Source organism: Ruditapes philippinarum, unplaced genomic scaffold (assembly GCF_026571515.1).
Source record: "Ruditapes philippinarum isolate M1 unplaced genomic scaffold, ASM2657151v2 ctg2383_1_1_1_1, whole genome shotgun sequence".
Lineage (NCBI taxonomy): Eukaryota > Metazoa > Mollusca > Bivalvia > Venerida > Veneridae > Ruditapes > Ruditapes philippinarum.
In genome coordinates this window covers 48,635-75,602 of record NW_026853302.1, presented here as the reverse complement: position 1 = coordinate 75,602, position 26,968 = coordinate 48,635, and the positions used below count along the sequence as shown (strand labels likewise).

The 26,968-nt window shown below is 32.8% G+C and overlaps 1 protein-coding gene and 1 long non-coding RNA gene across 2 annotated transcripts in view; one reads left to right on the top strand and one right to left on the bottom strand.

The window, feature by feature from the left end:
- Positions 1-2,438: 2,438 nt before the first annotated feature.
- Positions 2,439-12,598, bottom strand: LOC132736434 (uncharacterized). The gene is made up of 3 exons (XR_009626575.1): positions 12,435-12,598; positions 7,629-7,734; positions 2,439-7,170 (listed from the first exon to the last, which is right to left on the bottom strand). It is a non-coding gene; the product is annotated as an uncharacterized LOC132736434 (long non-coding RNA).
- An 11,123-nt stretch (positions 12,599-23,721) lies between these two features.
- Positions 23,722-26,968, top strand: part of LOC132736427 (nicotinate phosphoribosyltransferase-like) — a gene marked incomplete at its 5' end in the record, with an annotated part of 42,105 nt that continues 38,858 nt past the window's right edge. Inside the window, one exon of the mRNA XM_060723554.1 lies at positions 23,722-23,920. Coding sequence (XP_060579537.1) covers positions 23,722-23,920 — 199 coding nt within the window. The remainder of the gene's footprint in view (positions 23,921-26,968) is intronic.

Genomic DNA, 26,968 nt, shown 5'->3' with positions numbered 1-26,968 from the left:
AATTCATAAATTGCTTTTGGTGTACATTAGGTAGGAAATTTTGACAAAATATGGCAAGATTTCATGAACAACTTAAATTTCTACATAAATTATTTCTTAAAATACCATAAAACTTCCAATAAATGCCCTGTATTTATTACTTTTCTCTTTCCATTTATTTTCTACAAACAAGAACACTATTGGAGTGTAATTTGTAACATGAATTAATGAGCAAATATTACAAACTGTGTTTCACAGTCATTACACACAGACATAAAATAACTATAACTTTCAATTTTTTTTTCCAGAAAAAAAAGTGTCAGGGGAGGTTAGGCATTAATGAAGGAAGAACATTTATTAGAAGTTTTACGGTATTTAATTTTCTTAGGGATTGTATGCGCCACAATTAAGAACAAGATATGTTTGTAAAACATGTATGCCCCCTATCAGCAGCCAATTAGTCATGTGATAAGGTTATTATGACTTCTGACCCAGTGATCAAACAATTAATAAGGGTTATCAAGTATCTACTGGTCATGACCTTAACCTTTGACCCCTTGACCCAAAACTCAATAGGGGTCATCTGCTGGCCACAACCAATCATCATACAAAGTTTGAAGTTCCTAGGCCTAAGCGTTTTTAGTTAATTGATCGGAAACCGTTTTAACATACAAGGTCAATGTGACCTTGACCTTTGACCCCTTGACCCCAAAATCAATAGGTCATCTGCTGGTCATGACCAATCACCATACCATGTTTGAAGTTCCTAGGCCAAAGGGTTCTTAAGTTATTGATTTGAAAGCATTTTTACCTACAAGGTCAACGTGACCTTGCCCTTTGACCCCTTAACTCCAATATCAATAGGGGTCATCTACTGGTCATGACCAATAATCATACCAAGTTTGAAGTTCCTAGGCCTAAGGGTTCTTTAGTTATTGATCAGAAACCGTTTTTACCTAAGAGGTCAATGTGACCTTGACCTTTGACCCCTTGACCCCAAAGTCAATAGGGGTCATCTACTGATCATGACCAATCACCATATCAAGTTTGAAGTCCCTAGGCCTAAGGGTTCTTTCGTTATTGATCGGAAACCGTTTTTACCTACAAGGTCAATGTGACCTTGACCTTTGACCCCTTAACCCCAAAATAAATAGGGGTCATCTGCTGGTCATGACCAATCACCATACCAAGTTTGAAGTTCCTAGGCATAAGGGTTCTTTAGTTATTGATCGGAAACCGTTTTTACCTACAAAGTCAATGTGACCTTGACCTTTGACCCTTAACCCCAAAAAATCAATAGGGTCATCTGCTGGTCATGACCAATCACCATACCACGTTTGAAGTTCCTAGGCCTAAGGGTTCTTTCGTTATTGATCGGAAATCGTTTTTACCTACAAGGTCAATGTGACCTTGACATTTGACCCATTAACCCAAAATCAATAGGGGTTATCTGCTGGTCATGCCAATCACCATACCAAGTTTGAAGTTCCTAGGCCTAAGGGTTTTTTTGTTATTGATCAGAAACCGTTTTTACCCAAGAGGTCAATGTGACCTTGACCTTTGACCCCTTGACCCTAAAATCAATAGGGGTCATCTACTGATCATGACCAATCACCATACCAAGTTTGAAGTTCCTAGGCCTTAAAGTTCTTTAGTTATTGATCGGAAACCATTATTGCTTACAAGGTCAATGTGACCTTGACCTTTGACCCCTTGACCCCAAAATCAATAGGGGTCATCTACTGATCATGACCAATCACCATACCAAGTTTGAAGTTCCTAAGCCTTAAAGTTTTTTAGTTATTGATCGGAAACCGTTTTTGCTTACAAGGTCAATGTGACCTTGACCTTTGACCCCTTGACCCCAAAATCAATAGGGATCATCTACTGATCATGACCAATCACCATATCAAGTTTGAAGTTCCTAGGCCTTAAGGTTCTTTAGTTATTGATCGGAAACCGTTTTTGCTTACAAGGTCAATGTGACCTTGACCTTTGACCCCTTGACCCCAAAATCAATAGGGGTCATCTACTGGTCATGACCAATCACCATACCAAGTTTGAAGTTCCTAGGCCTAAGGGTTCTTTAGTTATCACTCGGAAACCATTTGGTCTACGGACCGACGGACCGACGGACCAACGGACCGACGGACCGACGGACCGACAAGTGCAAAGCAATATACCCCCTTTTCTTCGAAATGGGGGCATAATAATATCTATTCAATAACAGAAAGTTTTACACAACATAACAAAACAGATTTATTGTGACATTATGCCCATACTAGAGTATAAAGTCAAAAACCAGATGAAAGTCAAAATAAGTTTACATTTAGCCATTATTTAAGTATTCTTTTTCCTTTGCATGAACGATAAATATAACTCACATGATCCAAGGAAATTTCTATAAATATCCATTGAAATTTACCTGTAATATTCAATTGATAAAAAGTGTGGGTTAGTCTTTTATATTTTAGACAGATTTATATTTTATCCTAAATATTTTCCAAAATCAACTGTGGGTCAATCACCATTATTACAGTCAATGTTTTGAAATATGTAGTCAATGTAGCTCAACTTCTGAAAAAATGAGCATAATGTCACTTTAACAAATAAACACAATTCTATATTACTATATTCTTCTGTCTTAAAACAGACAAAAGTGATATAATCAAAGCGCCATGTCATGTGCGGTACAGTACAGTCTCTGCCAAGCAACCCCCTTTGAGAGACAGATTTTGCTGGCGTTGCTTTAGAGGGGTTAAATCTATTGTGAAGTCTTACTAAGTAGAAAGATTGTTTATGTCTGATGTACAGAGGTTATTGGTTTATCAAGGGTTGCTCTACAGAGGCTGCACTGTATTACATGTGCTGTATAAAACATAAACAACCACATAAAACAAATTTTACCCTCTAACAAACATGGCTGTGTAGTTCAAGTATAAATGAGCCGCGTCAAGACAAAACCAACATAGTGCGTTTGTGACCGGCATGGATCCAGACCAGCCTGCGCATTCGCACAGTCTGATCCATGCTGTTCGCTTACCAACTCTATTACAAGTAGAGAAACTGATAGCGAACAGCATGGATCCTGATCAGAATGCGCGAATGCGCAGGCTGGTCTGGATCCATGCTGGTTGCAAACCCATTATGTTGGTTTTGTCATGACACGGCTCAAATAGCATAAATATTATTAAGTGTAAACCAATATCCTGCTGGGATTAAAAGTAATTAGCCTTTGCCACCAGTCTTATCAGAGCCAGGCTAGTCTGAATATACGCATAGTGTGCCAAGGCTCTATTAGCTGTTGCCTGATTATCTTGAATTTTCAATCCTGATACTCATAAAATTCAAACTTGTCAGTTCCATAATGGAAGCCAGAGATAATTCTTTAAAACAAACTGCCAGGGCTTTTGTTTCTTTTACAGCAAGGGCTGTTTAAGGGTTGCTTCTCCGTAAAATTCAGTTTACAGAAAGTGTAATTTTCTCGCACTTTTTCAAAAATACGGGGCTATGTTTCCCCGAATTAATGGGAAGGTTCCCTTCCCCTTATCATGTAAATAAACCATGTCATATGATATGTGGGAGATTAAAGTGAACAATGTTTGAAGTAAATACCTCTTGTTATGAAAGACAGAAAAAGTGTTGTTTTTTTAAAGTTGATGGGAATTTTAAGATTACTGTCATGTAACCAACAATGAAATGCATCATCCCACAGAACTAAATTTGTACGGTATTTAAATTTCCTGAATATTGAAAATTTGACCTTGAAAGGTCAAGATTATTTAAGGGTCAAGGTTTTATTTCCATGTATATCAAGGAAGCTGCCATCAAATGATGTATAATGGTGAACAGATATGAAAGTTCTGGTTTAGTGAATGCATAATTAATATTCATCTTGCATCAACTTCGTGTAAAAGGTAATTTGTTTGGGACACAGACTGACCAGACAAAATAAGTATATGAGCCGTGTCATGACAAAACCAACATAATGGGTTTGCGACCAGCATGGATCCAGACCAGCCTGCGCATCCGCGCAGTCTGATCAGGATCCATGCTGTTCGCTTACAGACCATATAACAAGTAGAGAAACTGATAGCGAACAGCATGGATCCTGATCAGACTGCGCGGATGCGCAGGCTGGTCTGGATCCATGCTGGTCGCAAACGCACTATGTTGGTTTTGGCGTGACGCGGCTCATATGCATATTGTTCTATTGTTCAAACTTCAGTATATAAAGATGCATAATACTATTTTTTTAACTAAAAAGGTTAAATCCTTGAAAGTATCTAGCTCAATAAACATTTAAGAAGAACTTTACATACTGCTATGTTAAGGAGCTCCACTTAGTTCCAAAGTCTAAAATCATAAAATTTGAAAAGCTGACAAAGATCAACAAGGGCACATAAAATGTTAAAAACATGAAAAAATATAATATTGAAGAAAAATACTAAGAAGCAAATTGACAAACAATACTTAGCGCTTTATTTGCCCAATATGAGTAAAATCAATTAACTTTGAAATTTTTAGGCCTTCTTGTACAATAAAGAATTATTCTTCTGGAAAACAGAGTTACAGAATGATCTGAAATTTTGCATTCAAATTATTGGTATAGACCATACTCATATGGTATTAGAATCACGAAAAAAATATTTCCAGTCCTGTCATGACAATTGCTGGACTTCATTGGAGTCCCTTTAAGGAATAAATGAACACTTTTGAACACGACTTTGTGTTTAAGGACTATTCTTATGTAACATCCTAATGAAACTACTTCTGCCTTCTCTTAACAGTTTTATTCTTTAAATACTTATCTTTCGTACATTTTTGTCATGAGAGACCATGTTTACGACTGATACATCATTAATTGAAAAAATATCAGTATAATAACATGTTTATTAGGGTCTTTTATCCTTAATTGACAGTTATTTGTAACAAGAGCGATCAGTATTTACATGTGTCGCCACATGATGGCCAATTTCATGTTTGGACAAATTTTGTGACAGACGGACAGACAGACGGACAGTGCACAACTAGACTTGGTACTGATCATTCCTGTAAAGTTTGGATAAAATTGCACCAGTAGTTTTTGAGGAGTAGTCCGGACAAGCTTTTGCGTATCTGGCAACACACAGAAAAAAAACACCTTTTTATCAAAGGGCCATAACTCAACCAAAAATCATTCAACCGGAAAACCCGTGCAATATGCGCAAGGACTTGAGCTACAGATCAATCCTGTAAAGTTTCATTGAAATTGCATTAGTGGTATAAGAGAAGTAGTCCGGACAAACTTTAAAAATAAAAATTATTAAAGGGCCATAACTCAAACAAAAATCATTGAACCGGAAAATGCTGACAATATGCACAACTAGACTTGGTACTGATCATTCCTGTAAAGTTTGGATGAAATTGCACCTGTAGTTTATGAGGAGTAGTCCGGACAAGCTTTTGTGTATCTGGCAACACACAGAAAAAGAAACCTTTTTATCAAAGGGCCATAACTCGGCCAAAAATCATTCAACCGGAAAACCCGTGCAATATGCGCAAGGACTTGAGCTACAGATCAATCCTGTAAAGTTTCATTGAAATTGCATTAGTGGTATAAGAGAAGTAGTCCGGACAAACTTTAAAATTAAAAATTATTAAAGGGCCATAACTCTGACAAAAATCATTGAACCGGAAATGCTGACAATATGCACAACTAGACTTGGTACTGATCATTCCTGTAAAGTTTGGATGAAATTGCACCAGTAGTTTATGAGGAGTAGTCCGGACAAGTTTTGTGACGTACGGACGGACGGACAGACAGATGGACAGACAGACGACGGAGAAGTGATCCCTATATGTCGCCACTACTCCGTAGAGGCGACACAATAAATCACAACATCTACAAATATGTTATTGATAATGTAGACACACTGACCCAATGACTAGCAAAAATACGTCCACAAACAAACATAATTATACATGTATTATACAGGTCGCCTTCATATATTTGATGCCGGCATCAAACCTCTATATATTAAGAACATCTAAACTTTTAACATGAAATCATTTACACTGCAGGTACATAACTTCAGAAACCTTTAAATAAAACATTATAGAAATTCAGACTATTTGAAATAACCTTTTCGTTAATGCAATGTCTTTTTGACAACTTGTTATCGAAGAAATTAATGGCAAAAACTTGTTTTCAAGAGCAAGAATACATGTAGTTGGAATGTTTGTGGCATTTTCCAATATAAATGACTAAGAAAAGTAGAGCCTGCAAATCAAAGATAAATCAAAAGTAGCGTGACCACAAATCTTACAAAACTTTTGTTATGATATCGAATATTTTGATTGAAAAGATTAAAGTGCATGATTGTAATAATCTTGTTTTTTGAACAAATAATTTGTTTGGTCACAAATCCATCTTTGTATCTAAAATTAACTCAACTTTCTTAAATTAACTCAACTTTCAATAACTAACTCAATCTTCTTCTTCAACTTTTTAACGATAATTTAAATAATTTACCAGACTTTCAAGAATTAACGCAACTTAGTAAAAGTAATTCATACTTTGTAATTAACTTAATTTTCTATATAGCTATTATACAACTATCTTTAACTAACTCTAAATTATATTTCTAATACTAGTATCCGTTCCTCTCAGGTAAATCTAAACTTTCCTAGTTTCAATGGAGACCTGTAAAATTTAATTAAGGACTAAAGAAAAAGTGGTAAATATCCTGCATAGACTCCTCCGCATCAGTCCAAGGGAGGTAAATCTTCCCATGTCTGAACATTTACTTTCTTTTGTCTCGATTCCTTTTGTCACATTTGCACTGTTGAGGTATAAAAGTGATCCTTTTTCCAGATTTTCTTGACCACCAAAAATTCCTGATATGCTTCCTCTGTGCGGTGAATATATTAAATCCTTCATGGAATATAAACTAGCATATGGACACTCTAGAACCATACATGAATACTGATGACAGAACCAAACACAACTAGCTTTGTAAACATATGACTAAATCAATGGGTACAGGTACCCGGCATGTATCAGTGAACGAAGAACGATGTATTCACTTTAAGTAGTAAAGTATCTGGGTCCCAGCACCAAGTGTCCTCATTATGAGCAATGTCATAAAAATCTGGGTACCGGAAATATAACTGCTGAGTGTCTCTTAGCAACATCTCCATTAATATTGACTGAAAAAGAAACAAAGTTTGTGTGTTAAATCTTCAACAAAATAAACTACATATGGTTTCCACAAACTACGAGTAGTATTGCAAAATCATTATTATTTGTGGGGCACTAATTTTCATGGTTTCCATGCACAGCTCAATCCAAAAATTTAAGATTTAATGAAATTCAATTTCATCTGCTCTAAGATTATTTTGCATTACATTACTTGCACAAAGTGACATACCACTAATCTATATAACAACCCACAAAAATGTCTCATGTGACAAAAGTGAATTCACAGTATTTGTAGAACATGTTTTAGCTTACATGTAATATGAGGCATAAAACTGAAGTTATATAATATCTTTGAAATTTTTATGAATATATACAAATTTTTAAACAGTTTTGTCAACTGAGAAAAGGCCAATAGTCTGGCCGATGTTTTTGTGATAACTGTAACGTCTTGTGACAACATACAGACCTCTCGGGATCTCCACATAATATCCAGCTGTATTAGAAACAGGCCAAACATAAAACACAGACACAATAACGATAAAAACCGCAGTACCAGCTCATTACGAGAAAATCTGAAAAATATCGCAAGAAAAGATTTGCCAAGATATTAATAAATCTATGATGTCTCTACATATTTATATGTACTCATCATCGATTTTGTTATATTTTCTTCAGACAAAATTTATCAAAAGCCAAAAGCCTAAATGAGTAACATAAACAACAAATGAGCCGCGTCATGACAAAACCAACATAATGGGTTTGCGACCAGCATGGATCCAAACCAGCCTGAGCATCCGCGCAGTCTGATCAGGATCCATGCTGTTCGCTATCAGTTTCTCGACTTGTAAAAGGGTTGGTAAGCGAACAGCATGGATCCTGATCAGACTGCGCAGGCTGGTCTGGATCCATGCTGGTCGCAAACCCATTATGTTGGTTTTGTCGTGACACGGCTCAAATAATACATCAGGTAATGGGAAAACAACATCCCCTACCCCTTGCCCTTGTCAGTAGTAAGGACTATTTGACTTTTGAAATAACACAACCCAAATATTTAAAGGCCCTGTCATGCAGGAGACACTAGTGACAGATCATTCATTTCCAAGACTTTAGACTTATCAACAAACCTACCAAAACATTATTGTCATATAAGTTCTTATTAGCTTTAGCTTATTCAAAAGTTGACTCAATGAAATTTCCCTTTAAGTTGCATTTTAAATGTGTACAAATTGGAATTTATTTTTCATGTACATTGTATTGCGATTTCAGTATTTCAATCATATATACATTTTGACTGGTTTTTTTGTGTGTTTTATTCTTTCACTGAATTTCATCCAATATAATTAGTCTTTTAATCAATCAGTGGATGGTGTACTGTAAAATTCTTAAACTTAAATATTATCATTTTATTCAGTATTATATCAAAAATTAAATTTTCTTTTTTAAATTTTCAAAGACAAATATTTGGGAGTGAAAATGAATTGTCAAATTGGGAGTGAAATGTCTAGGTTCACATGTCAAAAGTGAAATAAATATTGTGCTTAAGTGTGAAATAAATGTATTGGGTGTGAGACTTCTTGGGAGTGAAACATCTTCAGACTGTAAAATGGCTTTGAATAGGTGAAAAGTCTTTAAAGTGAAATGTATTCGGTGTGAAATGTCTTACATGTAAAATGTCTTGCAAGAGAAATGTCTTCTGACTTAAATGTCTTGGGTGTGAATTATCTTTAGTGTGAAATATCTTCAATGTGAAAAGTGTTGGGAGTGAAATGTCTTTGACAAGTGTGAAATGTCTTGGTATTGAAACATCTTTAGCCTGAAATGTTTTCAGTGGTAAATGTCTTGGGAGTGAAATGTCTTCAGTGTCAAATGTCTTTGGTGTGACTCATCTGACATTCATGCAGGAGCAATCAGATTGCAGGGCCCTTAATAATACACCCATAAACAGTGCCTAGATATCAACTAGGTAATTTGTAGTAAATAACCAAAGAAATGTCTAATGAAAACCAAGAGTTATCTGTCCAGAATTGTTGGTATCAAAAACAAAAATTGATCTTGCATATACACTGAAGTCAACCGTCCATTTAGCTCAGTAGGTAGAGCATTGGACAGTAGTCTGTGAATCAGGCGACCCTGGTTCAATTCCCAGACAGTTCAGATCACTTTCCTTGTGATTAATCATAAAATCTTTTCTACAGTCATTCGCACTATACCTCAGCTCTGGCATGTACAGAAGTTTCAGTTCCTTTCTAATTGAAGGCAACCAAAACTGGTAAACTGCTTGGCAGCCTGCCCAGGAATGATGCCGTTGCTGAATTGTGTTCTGGTAATGTGGCTTAATGCGGTGATCCAGAGTGAAAACTAACAACTCCATGCACTGTGACCACCACCACCTAATACAATGATAAACAGTTTTTGACCTAGCAGACGACAGTCTATTCTTATCAGAAGTTTTGCGAGTAAAGATAACCAGTTTCGTTTCACACTGAATAAATTGTATGTAAAATGGTCTGACATATGGTAGGTTTAACAGTTAATTTGGTGTCAAAAGAGGTGTTGAAGTATATACTTTGACAAAGCTAAGATCCAAAGCTTTTCATTGGTGTAATGAATTTTAAAATCTGACAATACATCACAACAAACTAGCGACTTAAAAACGGCTTGATTTGTATTGTTTTAGCGTTAGAATTGAAATATCGACTTTACTCATAGATTAGGAAACAACTCATATTATCTCACTCGATATACTTCGGTTATTTACGTAGTTCATATCAAAACTGTTTATGGGTGTATTAAACTGTTAAATAGAGAAAAACAGAATACCTAAAGAACGCCCAAAACGACAAAATGAAAATGTTTGATTGAGCCTGTTCATTGATGGTAATTTTAAGTGCAAGTTACTGTCCATGATTACGCATGATTTCTAACAAATTTATTCTTAAACACTGTTAACCCATTGCTTTATGTCAGCACTTTGTGAAAAATGGCTGTTTTCATTGAAAAGTCTCCCGTTACAAGTTCAAATTGCTATAATACTATAAAAACTGCTTCAACACTAATCAAACTTGGCACAAATGTTGACTGGACCATTGCCCTTGTAACAACATGCTCAGCTTAAATTTTCTGTTACCATGGCAATGAGGGGACATCTCAAAATTGCCAAAAATCACTATTTTGCGTTGATTTTTTTCATCAAAACTGATTTCAAAGTGCTGCAACTTCTCAATGGATTGAGATAGAGTCAAATGCTTTTCAGCGTTGGTTACATGTTACCTTATGATCAATCTGCGGGTCATTTATAGCCTCTCACAAGTCCAAAATTTTCTTTAACAGGACATTTCGGCCCCAAACCAATGGCCCCAGTGGAAAAATCGGCCCCCTGAACGTTTCGGCCCTTTTCCGCAAGACGTTTCGGCCCTACTCTACAGTACAGACAATTAATTACATTAATTAACAACAATTAATATAATTACAATTATGAAACTTTAATTCTTTAAATAATAATTTATTATCTTTTGATCTCTTGAACCATTTAGATATACGTTAATGTTTTTAAAGGTGTAACAAACAATAAAGGCAGGTTAATCCTTAATTTATAAAACAAACCACTAAAACTTCTTGATTAAGAAAGTTAATTACAATTATTCCTTAGAAAACATTATTTTTTTATCTTAATTTAAACTATATAGGCCTACGTATTTTTTCAAGGTGTAACTAATTAATTGTTTATAGCTTTATGTAAGTAATATCAGAGAAAACTTCAAAAGATTTTTTGAAAAAACGGTTTGCTATTATCTCCTGATAATATTTTGAATTATTATTGTTATTAGATAATGATAGATGCTAGATGTTATAAAAGTGATTGAAAGACTGAAACCAAATTATAAATGCTTTGTACCTGATATATATTTATTAATTAGTTTAATCAAACAATGTTGACAGTGACAAAAGAATTATAGATATTATGGCTCATTGTAAAATTACATGACCGAATGTTTCGATTTTCACGTGCATGAACAACTAATTAACTTTCCTTACCTGATAATTAAATGTGTTAGATTTTTCAATATCAAGGAAATAATTACGAGTAGCTATTTATTGTGAGATATTTATAAACATTGAAGTTAACATTAAATGCAACAAGTATCTAGAGTGGTTGGACCAATGCTCGGCACATACCAATGCTCGGCGTAAAACATATTTTTTTTAGAATATTTGAAAATGTCTCGAGTTATCTTCGATTTAGATCACTGGTGCTTTTATTTACATCTTTCACCATTTTATCCTAGTGTGGTTCACTGTTGGTAAAGTCACGTGACAATGCTAATAGCAGACGAACAACCGTATGTAATCTGCAACATATAAATTATTAAAATCTTTTAACACTAGAGTTCTGGGGCTGTAAAATTTAAACTAAAAGTTGGGTACTTGTAAATGTTTGAACCTAATTTGGTTGTTACAATTTATTCAATATGTTTTCTTCAAAAGATAAAAAAAGAGATTTTATTCGAAAAACAATCGTGCATCATGTAGTATTGTACGCCGAGCTATGGTACAATTTCACACAAACCACTCTTGTTTATCCGGAATATCTATAGCTCCAGCCATGTACATCATTATGTAATTAGCGAATTTTACACAATGGCTATTTAAAACAATATCATCGGTCTTGAAAATGGGCATATAACATTGAGGTTTGTTGACGTTGATTTGAATTTACCATATCAAATATAGTATTTTTACGCTGAGCGTTGGTCCACCCACTCTAATCGTTGATCGGTTTTGGTACAGATTTAATCTTTTACGTAAAATATATAAGAGGTATCGTAAATCTTTCAAGGTACTTGGAAATTGGAGTTCCACTTCATGAAAAATGTCATTTATGATTATTATAACTATGAAATTTTAATATACCGGTTTCAAACACAGAACTTTTTCTGGGTTCGATTTGGTAAAGGGCCGAAACGTCTCGAAATCCTTGCAACCCCCTGATGTATCTTTTGGTTGGGGGACCGCGCCGAAAAAGTGGTCACTTTTTTTAACAACATTTCTGAAACAAAAACAAGTGTTGGGGGCCTAAATAAGGCATTTTTTCACCATTTGAGACGACAAAAGGGGGGGGGGGGTGAAAAAGGCGTTAAAAGGCGTGTATATCGCGTAATGGGTTAAACAGTTAAAGACATAGATCTAATTTACTCCAAAAAAAATCAACAGGAAGTTAAAACAGACATATTTTATATTTCCACATAACTTATTTTGTCAATCAAATACAAACCTTTGTTTTAAAAGAACGTGGTCGATATCTACGTCACTGCCTTTACTTGAAACCATTTCATTCTGTTTTTCAATAGAATTTTTCTCATTTTCAGTATTTTCAGCATTTTTCATCGTAACATAAGAGTAATGTCCCTTGATCAAGGACTTTCTTATGTCTGCAGGACAGGGCGGACCGTGAGACAGGGCGGACCGTACCAGGGCGGACCGTGACTCGAGACTAGGCGGACCATATTTTGGGACAGGGCGGACCGTCACTCGAGACTAGGCGGACCTTGATTTAAAAAAGTATTTATATGTGTACTAATGTAATAATATGATTCGCCATTAAAACTGGATCGGGTTCCTCCCTGGGAAAAAAAAAAAATCTGCATGTTAAATGTTGACTTCTTTAACATGGACGAGTAATAATTTCTGCTCCATTTGTTGTCCGTGGGCAATTGGCAAAAAAACATATTTCCAGTTTACCACACCCCTGGCTTTTTCATTAATGGACTGAGAAACGTGCAATTAAAAGAACTACGCACGTTTATTATGGATATGCAACAAGAAAATACAACAAGGATCAACATGCAATGCTAAGTAACATTCAGAGAATGCAGTCCCCACACTGGACTTCCGCAAAGGCACTCAGTAGGGTACCCAACAAAAAGCAAGAGAGGGCACAAAAGCCGGAACATAGAGTAGTCGTGCAAATACAGTTGAGTTCACACTAAACTTCCCACCCTTGTGCACTTCTAGTGCACTAGAGCTGAACTAGAAGTGCACACCGTGTGCACTTCTAGTGCACTAGACCATATGACCAGGCTGGCTAGGGAAGGTGACACCTAAATGGTTTATTGGATGGTTTATTGGATAATTGTATATCAAGTGACAGGGGGCATCTATTGTTAAGCTGCTGTAAGAAAAAAAAACTTTGGGAATATATTGCCTATTCATGAATATAAATAAAAATCATATTTTTATTAACCAGTATTTAATTGTAAGTGTATAATAATACCCCTTAAAATCAAATTTATAGAATTAATAAGGTTAAATTTAGATATGCTTCATAATGGATAATTTCGTAAAAGTGTTTTTTTTTAAAGCTATTTTAAATGGCCATGTATTTCAATTTTTCTAGTATACAAATGGGAAAATCAATGTGATAATTCTGGCCCAATTAATTTAGTTTGTAACAACATAAACTGTTTTTGTTTTTCATGAGCTCAAACAAATCAAGGAAAGGTTTAAATTTAAGCTAAATATTATTTCTATAATATATAATTTAGAGACAATTCCTCATGTTCAATATTGAAAGAGAATATTAATATATTTTAAAACAATCAATATACTGTGATAATTTAGTATTCAACTGTGTAATGCTTGCATATGTTTTAAAGATATAAATAATTAAAATATTATCCATTAGATTAATAAATTTGATAACTTTATTCATGATTTAAATATTAAAAACTTAATGTATGAAGGGAATGCTTTTATTGAAGAGGAAAATCTCAAGTCATTCTGTGTATTGGTATTTTACTGAGATGGACTGTTTTCATTATACCAATCTCCTGATGATAAGAGGGCCTCAGGGTAAATAACAAAGAACCGTCAATTTTACGGATATAGGATTTTAAGTATACATTGAAATTCCCTGGTTTTCTCAAAATGCATGTTAGACATAAGCCTGGGATTCATCAGGCATTGGCACTCAGGCTAGTTAGTCATATAGATAAATGACCATAATTTTTGTATAATCAAATATACAAAAAAAAATCATAATGGCATAAATGCATATTAGATATTATTGTCTCTAAAGCGGAATTTTGTATATTTATCCATTTATCCACATTTCTTGCCACTCTGCATAATAATATATAACTTAAGAGGCAATTCCTCATGTTCAAGTTTGAAACAGAATATTTAAATTCATTGATTTTAAAACAATCCATACACTGTGATATTATGTTTTTCAACCATAAAAATTAATGCTTGCGATATAAATAATTAAATTTTTTCCATGAAATCATGCAGATAAATATAAGTTTATAATATTATATCTGTCCATGAAATAAATGAAATTGATAACTTTATTTAAGATTTCTATATTAAAAATTTAATGTATAAAGGGAATGCTTTTATACAAGAGGACAGCCTCAAGTCATGCTGTGTATTGGTATTTTTCTGAGAGTGCCTGTTTTCATTATACTGGTCTCCTGCTGATAAGAGGGCCTCAGGGTAAATAACAAAAATGCAGATGTATGCAATATTTATTTAAAATTTCCTGTTGTTTTTTTTTTCAAAATACATGCAAGACATCTAAGATAAAGGACTATAATCAAATGTAAAAATATAAAAATAATGGCATAAACGCATGTTAGATATTATTGTCATTATTGTCTTTGAAGTGGAATTTTCTAATCTTATCATAAAAAACTGGTTTAAATCAATATCAGTGTTTATTCTGGAAAGAACTCATATCAATATTTATCCATATTTCTTGCAATTCTGCATTTAAATCATCTTTTAGTTTCTGAACTGGGAAATGTTAATGTTTTTCTATTATAGATTTGACAAATTTACCTTGTCAGTTTTAACACAATTGGAAGATAATATATTTTAAAGAAAATATTTAAATACATGATTATAACACTTTTGCAACTTTCTTTTCACTTTAATGCAGATGTTTTTTGTTGTTGTTTTTTTAAAATAAAATACCATACAGTTACAGAAGATGGAAGTGTCAAAAGTTATGCTGTGTATTGGTGTTTTATTATAGTACCCTGCTGATAAGAGAGCCCCTCAGGGTAAATAACAGAAGGCAGATGATAAATATAAGTAGGCAATGTTAATTTTGTATTCCTGCAAATAAATTTCATTACAAGTAGTACAAAAAAGAAAACTGAAATATTTTTGCATTTTATAATAAACTCATGAAAATAATCATATTGCATAATTATGTTACAATGCATAAAAAAAGAATAAAGATTGGTGTCGTCTCAAAAAAATGGAATTGAAAGATTTTCTAATCTTTTTGTAAATATCCATGTCAGTTAAAGTATACTAGTGTCCCACAGGTACGTATCAATACTTAATCCACACATATCATTACTTAAAAAACCACCATTATATATAAATATTTATTTTTAGAATAATATATATCATTTATATTAATCTTAGGTAAATCTTAGTTTCAGAAGGTAAGAGAGATAATAAATGAGAGAGATAAAATTGACAAAATTTAGGCCAATTAAAAACATATTAAATCTTTAATGTATTAAAGGCTATTAATGCTTAAAATCATTACCTTTAACTAAAACAACCATAAGTTAGGATCAAAAATATCTAATTGGTATAATTTGCCCCCCCCCCCTCCCATCCCCCACCCGAATTTTGTTTAATTAGCTTTTCAATGTTTCATATTTCATTACCAGATTATAATAAAATAGATTCATATTAAATATCCATTGATTTTGTTTATTTATGCACTTATCAACATTAAAGTTATAATTATTTATATTTACTTATTCTAACAATTAAGTTTAAAAATCAATAAAATTTATGACTTTGAAAAAATATTGTTCTAATATTTTACGCCATATTTTACAACATTCAATATTCACAACTTCAAATTTATTATGAAAAACAGTTATACAGATATCTATATTTATCTATCTTTTTGTAAAAGTCAAATTGCTATTCATTGAAAAAATGGTAACTGCTTAATACATATAATAGGTCTGGTGCACTACAAAGTGTACTTATGAAGTGCACTAGTAGTGCACTACTAGTGCACTTTGAAGTGCACTAGAAGTGCACATCTAGTGCACTCCTAGTGCACTTTGTGTAACCTTTAGTGTGAACTCAACTGTAAATGATAAGATTTGAACAGTACAGAAACCACTAAAATTTTAAAGCCGTATAAAACATTTTAAAAGCAAGTGAAATAACACAATGGTATAAAATTGTCAAGGAAAAATCTGTGACTAATAAATATGATCTTCGTTGAATCCTTTAAATAGCAGTTTTATATTTGACTAAAAAGTAAGAATAAGTTTGCAACCGGAAATGCTTGAAGTACAAGTTTGCAACCAAAATGTGCTTGAGCAATATACTTTTTAGTATAAAACCTTTGTTAGGAAGCTGAGACCCAAAACCGAGAATGTCAAAAACATTGTCTTAAGGAATAGACATATTAATAATTTTCAAAATAGCATACAAACCCACTTTCCTGTAGAAAATATGTGCCGGTGTTGTAAATATCCATTACTCGATAACCATTTTGTCAAATTTACAACTATTTTTTCGCTTGAGCCAAGTGTGCAACCACTTCACGTCCTGCCCCTTGAAATTATACCAATAATTAAAGTACACAATACCGACATAAATTGTTTTTTAAAAGAAGGATTGGGTCCGAAAGTTGAACTTATAAAGGCCTTTTTACAGATTTACAATGAATAAAATACTGTATGACAGCATATGTGACTTGCTTGAAATATAACTGGTCTTACATCCTTATTTTTAAGTAATTAAAATCAAAATTGTTTCTAATCTGGAGCAAAAATATAAACAAAGTAAAGAAGAATCGATAATACAAGAACCTATCATTCTGTTAAATAGAATTAAAGGGAAATAAATTAGATAAAGAGAGAAAGAGATATAATGAGGGAGAAACTTTCAGAAATATAGAAAAGAAGAAATAACTTAAATGTGAATAAGTCAGATGTATAGGAAGCAACTGTTCGTAATTCAGTTAATGTGACAATGCCACGAAAGGTTGAGGTCAAGATGTTTGTGACTGCTGACGACCGAATTACCCCAAGCAGCTTTCAGCTTAAAGAGAAGATCTTCGTGTTCAACTTTATCAAAAAGCTTTACTTATATCAAAGAGTACAGCTGTAATTTCTAGTCCGTCAAATAAAGCTATACAGAATGTGTTGTACAAGACTGTTTACTGGTTTACCTTTGATTCAGCTGGTCTGATTATACAGAAGAAAGAAGTTGTTATCTTCAAGAAAATTGAACAAAAACTTAAATATAATTCGTTCAAAAACCTTCTCCACACAACACAACAAGGACATTGGACGAATAGTTCTCAGGATGGATCACCCTGTTTTAAAAACAGCACAAATATTGTTTTTTGTCATGTCAGTGGTATTTTACAAGTCTGAAGAGACTGACTGAACAAGAATCACAGAGGAATTAAATAACTGAAGCAGTTTCTTTCAAAATGTTTGAAATAACTATATAGTCCAACCCATATTAAACACTTGTTTTTTTTCTGTACATCGAGAGCCTAATTCAAAATATCCATTAGCTCAGGTACGTTTATTATACGTACCTGATTAGATTTACTAAAATGAGAAACAGTCAAGTGTATTTTCATTTTCTAACACGTATATTGGTTGATCATGTCAAATATTAAATACCTTCACTGTGTACTTTTGTTGATTTTATTAGATTTTAAAAATATCTGGTATCATATTTGCTATTAACTTTGGCATTATTTGGACAATAATTATATCATTAAAAATTTAACACTCAATGCTTTCCAAAGGGATATACAATGTATGTGGGATGCATAATTAATGAACACACGACCAACAGTTTCAATGCACTTTGCAGTGATTCTAGTCTATCTAAATACTGTACAAGGAGGAGGTCGTGCATCAGGAAGGTTTTGGTTTAATTGTTTTTTATGATTATATGCTAATATCGGACTTTTATTTAATTCTGGCTGATAATTAAAAACCTTCATGCACACCCTCGAACTTCAATTACACACGTTATTTAATACTCAACTTTAAATCTTGAGCTATTTAAAACACATTTTAATCTTTTTCTTTTTCAAAATCTTGAAAGTTGCATTTTATTGTATGTACCTTACAGTAAGTTTAAGAAAAGATTGTTTTATTCGAATTTCACTTTTCGGCTATCTAGATCACATAAGAGCCGTATCACGACAAAACCAACATAATGGGTTTGCGACCAGCATGGATTCAGATCAGCCTGCGCATCCGCGCATATCTTTTATCCACTTTACAAACTGGACGACGAAGGTACGTAACTTACATTTAATATATACATATAATTTTCTATGTTTTCATCCTTTCATGATATTTTCTGTGGTTGGTAGTATTAATCGGGTTTCTCTCTCCCCCCCCCCCCTGCAAATCAGCAAGTACAGACCTTAGGTCAATGTACATGTAAATGAAATTTGTATGGGCAAACACCGAACAACAATTTCAAATATGCAAATATAAACATGGTGAAAATTCATTTTTTCTGAGAAGCATGTAAATTAACAAGAGTGTCTGTACTTATTTTCAGCGGTACATTTAGTATAGCATTTTTATGTTGATATATACACTGATTCGAAGATATATGCAAAGATATCAGATGTGGTTATTTCTAAATAACTTTGTTTCTTACATTAAAGTAGATTGAATAGAATAGGATAGCGCCAATAAAAAAAAATGATATATTCTGATGCTAAAAATATTAATAATATCACTTAGCAGTAGCAGAAGATGCAGTAGCAAACTTACAAAACGCAAAAACTTGGCAGTAGCAAAATACATATACATGTATAATAATTGTGCGTTCATAACAAACAAAATATAACATAACGGAATGTAACGTAACGCAAACGTAACGTAAGACAAAAACATAACATTTACATACTTTTCAAACCACATACAATTTATAGTCAACAGTTTATTGTCAATCTTGTACTACAAATAAGCAAATATTTTGCTGAGAAGGTTCGAATATTTTATTTGTTTTCATACTTTTAACATAGCGTACTTAATCCAATAAACAGTATATTTACAAATTTAACAAAAATATATAGCTTACTAACTAAGATATAAATACATTTATTACGTACTAACTGACAAAATTATATAGCACTATAAAATTCGTTTATACCGAATAATTTGTAAAATTTTGATAAAAAAGAAACAGTTAAGTTAACCGTTGCAAACCGCTCAACTAAGCGCATAAACACAGGTATGAATAATCTAACAATAAATCAATTATTCAAAAGAATAAGCATAAAACCAGTTGGTTTACGCACTAAAGCACATTTTTATAGGGGTTATCTCCCATTTACCATCACATATAGACGATATAAAAATGGCGTGCCAATTTCAATAATATCATTATTTTAATGTTTTGATATTTTACTTAAATTCTTCTTTAAAATGGTCGCCTTGAATCATTTTATGTGTGAGTAATATGTTTGAGTAAAGTATATACATGATTTATATGGTTCGATATGCTTCATAAAAATAGATAAATAATAACATACAAATATGTATATATTCGGTCATTCATATTTACACCCATAATTACACAGGGTCATAACGACTTGCACAGCTATAAAAGAATTTATGTCTTGTTGGAATATTATAGCCATAATTTCATAAAATTTTAACTGCATGCGCCTGGTTGACTTAACAATTGTGTTGAATTCTCCTTAATTTTATTTTTGACGAGTTAGTTTATATTAGACATTGGTTTTTGTGTGCTCTGCCTTATTTAATTTAAAATGAATAACTGTTTAGTGAATTAATATACATTGTATATCAATTATTTCTTCGTTTTCATATTGTAATTAAGTAATATTAAATATCTATATTCTCTAATACTGCTAAAATGTTATGAATGGTATATATAAAAATATTAAATTAAGGTAATTGCAAGAAATTACCTAAGTATATCTGAACTTAAGTTAAGTCAGACTGATTAAACAGATGATTTGGTAGTGAAAAAGGTCTGATCAGAAATCTATATTTTATCTTAAATGTTGAATTTACAACATCAGCAACATTTGAACTTTAGAACATGAAGAGTATACGCAATAAGGAATAACATATCATGTTCTATTTTTTCAACTCAAATGAGTTTTAATTAAGACACTCAATACTAGTAATTGTGGCCATACTGTTTTTTTCAAACATTTTGTCTTTGTTTTAGCCATGTAAAAAGTGCTCAATAAATACAATGTAGTAACTTACCATGGCATACTCATTTTCAACTTGACTATAAAAGTTAGAAACTTTACTAATTTTGAGGTTTATAATGATAATTATATGATTGAAAATACATTTAGATTCTTCGAGATATTTGTCTTTGCTTAAAATATATATTTATTGTCCCTTTTGTATCTAAACAAATGAAGCCGCGTCACAACAAACCAACATAGTGCGTTTGCGACCAGCATGGATCCAGACCAGCCTGCGCATCTGCGCAGTCTGATCAGGATCCGTGCTGTTCGCTTACCAACTCTATTACAAGTAGATAAACTGATAGCGAACAGCATGGATCCTGATCAGACTGCGCAGATGCGCAGGCTGGTCTGAATCCATGCTGGGGCGCAAAGGCACTATGTTGGTTTTTGTCGTGACACGGCTCAAATGATTAGTTAAAACAATTATGAAAAACTGCGTATAAATCCGACTTAATTGTAACCAAGATAGTCTTAATATTTGTTGTTTTTATTACGTTAAATTCGTAGAATTTGATAAAGCAAAATAATTATAAGATACTTCTATAACTTTGAACTAAGGTTATGGACAGAGCCCCCATCTGTCATTCAGGGAATATTCTCTGTCTAGGTAATTGTGATTGGGATAAAAAGGTACAAACGGGCTATAATTGCATAAAAAGTATACATTTAATTTGGTAATTCTGTGTTTTGTTATTCATTTGTATTCCTTTGTTTGGGTTATTCAGCAAGAAGATGGGTTTACAATGTTTTTCAAATACTATTTTAATGTCATTTGACAGAAAATATTTGATAATGAAATTACCATGGCCACGTTTTAAAATGGTACAGTATGTGTAGGCAATCCGAATCTAAGGCAATCCGAATCACATCATTTAATTTCTTTTTAGTTAAACAATGAAACAAAACGATAATATTATGTTCCTAATGTTTCCGCAGACAGAAGAATCAATTGATACAAGTTTCAAAAAATCTACACCTATGTGTAAAGAAATATACGTTTGTAGAGATCCAGAAGTACTTGAATGACAGTTTCTTCAGATACCATTTGTTTTAAAGAAAGCTGTAATACTTTCAAATGATCTTCTTTGTCGTAACTTTATAGTGTTTTGTCTAATATGTTGTGAAATAATCAATTTAGTTGTTTTTCATGCTGATTTCTATTTTTTTAATACATCAGTATTTAACGTCAAGATTTCAAGAAAACTAGAGTATGCAGTGTTACAATAATATGATATTTACAAAAGAAATGACACCAATTAGGTCATTTGTATGCTTCAGCCAAATGGACTTGAAAAATATTAAAAGAAATAGCACACCGTATTACCGGCGGCAGTGATGGCAGATCAATGCAGTGATGGCAGATATCTGAAAATTACCGATCGATACAGGTAGGTTATAAATTTGGTTGGTTTAATTATATTACACAAATACGGCCCATTTCATTGCTATAAAACTATTGTCCATTGAATGGAGATACTGTAAGGTAATTTTGGACTCGCCTTTTTCCTGTTTTCAAACTATTTTGAGCAGGTTAAAAGTGAAAGCCTTAGAAAAATCCGTGAAAATGTCTGTTTTCTGTTCAAAATATCTCAAGTTTTAAGTAAATGGCAGGATTTCCTGTTATCAATATAGACGTTCATCCATTGGGGTCACGCAAGCCAAATATCTACCCCGTGAGTCTTTTCTTGAAAGTTTTACAGACGCTCAATCTTGTCCGGTCGAAGAAAAAATGCTGCCGTTGTAGGCAGATACATATTATAAATGCTGCCGTCGATGGCAGAAATACCATGAAAGTGGCTAACATTCTGACAGAAAATCAAGTTCAATCTTTTATCAATTCCTCTTTTCTTTGCGTCCTTTTAGTCGGAATTGAGACGTTAAACTATCATTTCTAATATTTTCTCAAGATAGAAAAGTTATTAATGCGGTGTGTGCATCGAAAAAAGCTTTTTAGCAACATGCAGTTACAATACAAAAAGTGATGATTTATTACGACAAAATTTCACTATAAATGCATGAATATAGAAAAATGAAGTTTTTCATGTTCATTTCTCTATTTATAGTGAAATTTTGTGGTACTAAATCATAACTTTTTGTATTGTAACTGCATGTTGCTAATAAGCTTTTTTTCGATGCACATACCGCATTAATTAATGAAAAAAATCAAAAAATCTACAAAACAGCAATTTTTCTTCAAAATTATATGTGAGGCCATGTTTTAACATGGAAAAACGCGTTTTTGGTAATTTCGTTTTTTCATCATTTTCTGTTAACCCATTTTCGTTTTAATATTTCAATGCATATATAAAAGTAAAAATATAAAATAAATTTTAAAAGTTCATGTTTAATTGAATATTAATTTGCTGAATGGACGATGTCACTCGAGACGAAAGTATTTAATTGTGGATGATTTTGGTATTCTTTATAATATTTCAATCTAACCTTTCTATGTAACATATGAAACATATATATACTGAACCAAAAAAGGAAACTTTCGCAAAGTATCATGTGCCAGTTGTCAAGGGTACCACATAGATGTACACACTTGTATATATGTAGTAGCTCGTAAAACTCGTTTTGTTTGCAAAATCGGTCAGCTAATCCCCGTATAAAAGCCCGAAATGTTTATTCAACGTAAAAATCGAGTTTCAAAAGGATTGAAAAACTGTACTAACATATCTACATTCAAACTTGGAGAAAGTTTCTTTTTTGTTTCAGTATATTAGAGTAGTTTAAAAAAAAAAATTCTCAAGAAATTATTTGTAACTGCGTCGACTTACGCAAGTGATAATTGACCAATTATCGGGATATAACAATGTTATTGTTTGTATAAGGCGCTAACGCTGCTAAAATTGATAAACTTTATTAAACAATTAGACACATAAAAAACATATTTTGTTGTACAATACACGAAATAACAATGATAACGAATAACATCACATTAAAATTATTTGCAATTCAACACAATAATAAAAAAATGAAGTGACATATTTGAAAAACAAAACTATCTTATTAAAATTTACATAATAAGCAAAGACACATGAAATAAAATGAACACTGAACTAGAATTTATTAAACAATAAGACACATCAAAGAACTTTTAAAACTTACTGTATTTTATATTTTTAATTGAATATTTGAATTGAAATATCAATACGAAGAACAAAAACATCAATAATTACATTAGTCCACATATAAATACTTTTTTTAAATCACGGTCCGCCTCGTCTCGAGTGACGGTCCGCCCTGTCCAAAAATACGGTCCGCCTAGTCTCGAGTCACGGTCCGCCCTGTCTCGCGGTCCGCCCTGTCCGTAATTCTTTCTTATTTGTCAGTCAAACGCTTGTTTGTTCAAACGTCTCAGATAATCAATCGTCTGTCGGTTCATTTACTGATCAGCTGTCAAACAGTAAGCATGTCTGGGGACGACAGATTTCAACGAATTCAGCATAAAGCACAGAATGGAGTTATCCAGCCGATACTCACAGGTATTTGTTTTATTATTGATTGCATCATTACTTTCATAAAACACGGTGCATATCCATATCGGTACCCTCTTTGCGAAATCTGCTGAAACGGTACCCTCTCTGAACATGCACAGGTCATTCTCTGCTAAAAACAAACCAGCGATGGATAACAATCCAGTAAAATTTCATTGTAATAAGGAAAGGAGATATGACACGTAGAAAAGATGTATACCACGGAACACTAGGATGTTTTATTTATGTGCTGATTTATCATGTGCCCGATTTTCATGTACTGAAACTTCACAATAAGCTACAAAAAATCGACATGTCTTGCTTTGCCCATCACCTCGACATATTTTTCGGGCTGAAATGAACCTGTGGCTTGATTATATATGCATCATACATATTTAATATGTTCATATACATATCATCTTCGGACAAATGGCAGTATATTGTCAAAAATAAATGTAAAATTCATAAAAACACCCTACTTTCGGTTTTGCAGCGGCACGGGCTACCTCTCTTCATTTGAATTTTTAAATCACAGGTACCCTCTCATTTTTTAACACATAGGTACCCTCAAAGCACGACATATGCTTTTTATTGCGTTAATCGTTAAGTATGTAATATTTACATAAAAGTAAAAAGTATTACATACACACTTAACGATTAACGCAAATAAAAGCATATGTCGTGCTTTGAGGGTACCTATGTGTTCAATAATGAGAGGGTACCTGTGACATAAAAATTCAAATGAAGAGAGGTAGCCCGTGCCGCTGCAAAACCGAAAGTAGGGTGTTTTTATGAATTTTACATTTATTTTTGACAATATACTGCCATTTGTCCGAAGATGATATGTATATGAACATATTAAATATGTATGATGCATATATTATCAAGCCACAGGTTCATTTCAGCCCGAAAAAAATGTCGAGGTGATGGGCGAAGCAAGACATGTCGATTTTTTGTAGCTTATTGTGAAGTTGCAGTACATGAAAATCGGGCACATGACAAATCAGCACTTAAATAAAACATCCTAGTGTTCCGTGGTATACATCTTTTCTACGTGACATACCTCCTTTCCTTATTACAATGAAAATTTACTGGATTGGTGTCCATCGCTGGTTTGTTTTTAGCAGAGAATGACCTGTGCATGTTCAGAGAGGGTACCGTTTCAGCAGATTTCGCAAAGAGGGTACCGATATGGATATGCACCGTGTAAAAAGTTCAAATCAGAAAAAATTATCGCGAAATTTAGGTTTCAGTTTCGATTTTTTCGAAAATTGATTTTCATGTCAATTTTTTGTTTATAAATTATGTCAGTTATTTTATAACAACTAATGCAAGCTCTTAATTGGAAAATATTAAACATATTTTTGTCATCTTGCATTTTCAAAAACAAACCTATATAACTGTTTCTATAACTCTGTTTAAGTTTTGAATAAAACAAACGTTGTAAGTAATTTGATTCCTGGTTAGAAAAAGTGAACAAGGGAACAAGGCACTTCACCCCACACACTTCACGCCTCAGTTTTGAAGACACTTTACTCCTCAAGACACTCCATCCCCATAATTATTCAGTAAAACACTTCACCCCTCATCCTAGTCCTATAAATATGACGTCGCTTTGAGATATTTTTGCTTCTGGGCAAAGCAACGTCATATCGAAATTGCTCAAAAACCCATAGCATGTTCTGCCAGAAAATCAGGCGGAACAAAAAACATTGAAGACAGCGTGTATTTACATAAGTTTTGACCTATTTATGAACAAAACTAAAAAATAAATACCTTTTGTCAAAATAATTAAACTGTCACATCCGAAAAATCATGATTATATCCTCTCATGTATTTCAATTCTTTTTACAGCCGATAAACAAATGGCGGCCATAAAGTGCGCGAAATCTGATTGGCTAATTCAAATGCAAGCGTTTAACTGAATCAGAACAATCTAACGGAATATTTTTTTTAACGAAATAATTGCCCATGCACCGTCAGTGTATTTGAATATATTTTTCCGTTCGAAAACTTGGAATCAATCTGTAAAGCACCTTGCTTAACCAGTATGGCTGATAGACAAAAATAGATTAATGTTTATATTTTATTTAAATTGATAAGTACATTGTTTGAGAATTTTTGTGTATGATTGAGCATGAAATTGAAAGAAAAGAAGATAAGCTTTTGAATAAAGCTTGAAAGGCAAGACAATAGACATTTTTTGAATTTTTTATGATGCTATGCGTTTTTGAGCAATAACTATTAGACGTCAGGCTTGACCGACATAAACTATAACAAGCCTGTAACATCTAATATATTGGACTACCCTCATCCCTTTTTTCTAGACTACAGTAAAAATTTTAATATTTTAATCAATGAGAAATAAACCGAATATGAAAGTAGTTGTCATTTGGTATTTCATGTTCAATTTTTTAAAATGGACAGCTTGGGGATTTTTGCTTAGCCAAATGGTTGTAATTTTTCAGTGTGTGGGCCTGACTGTTATTTGACTTCTCCATGGATCATGATCGATGTAGTATTTGTTTATTCATTAACTAGACCTTAATTACCCTCTTAGTTTCTGGATGAAAGTAAAATGATGTATTGTTCATGCTTCAAATCAAATAAATGTACATGTATATAGTTATGACATGTCAAATATCCAAACATTTGCAATTTTAATAAATGTATAGAGCATTTTATAAAGATGTGATTGTAAGCTAATTTTTGTAAGTTTAGGAATTAAGTCTGCTTGTATCCTAGCAACCATGCACATGTTATTTTTATGTTGTTCCTTATTTTACCATGTTTTATTCAACTAACCTGATGCAATATAAAAAAAGTAGTTTTTCTATAAAATACATGTATGCCAAACCCAACAATGTGCTTTTTAGCTTGACTATACAAAGTATATGGAGAGCTGTCCTACTCGCCCCGGCATCCGCGTCCAGATTTCAGATTAAAGTTTTGGTGCAGTAAAATATTTTTCACTATAACTTTGTCATTTCTTAAGGTATCAACTTCAAACTTCAAATATATGTTCCTTATCATCAACCATATCTTATGTGACAAGGT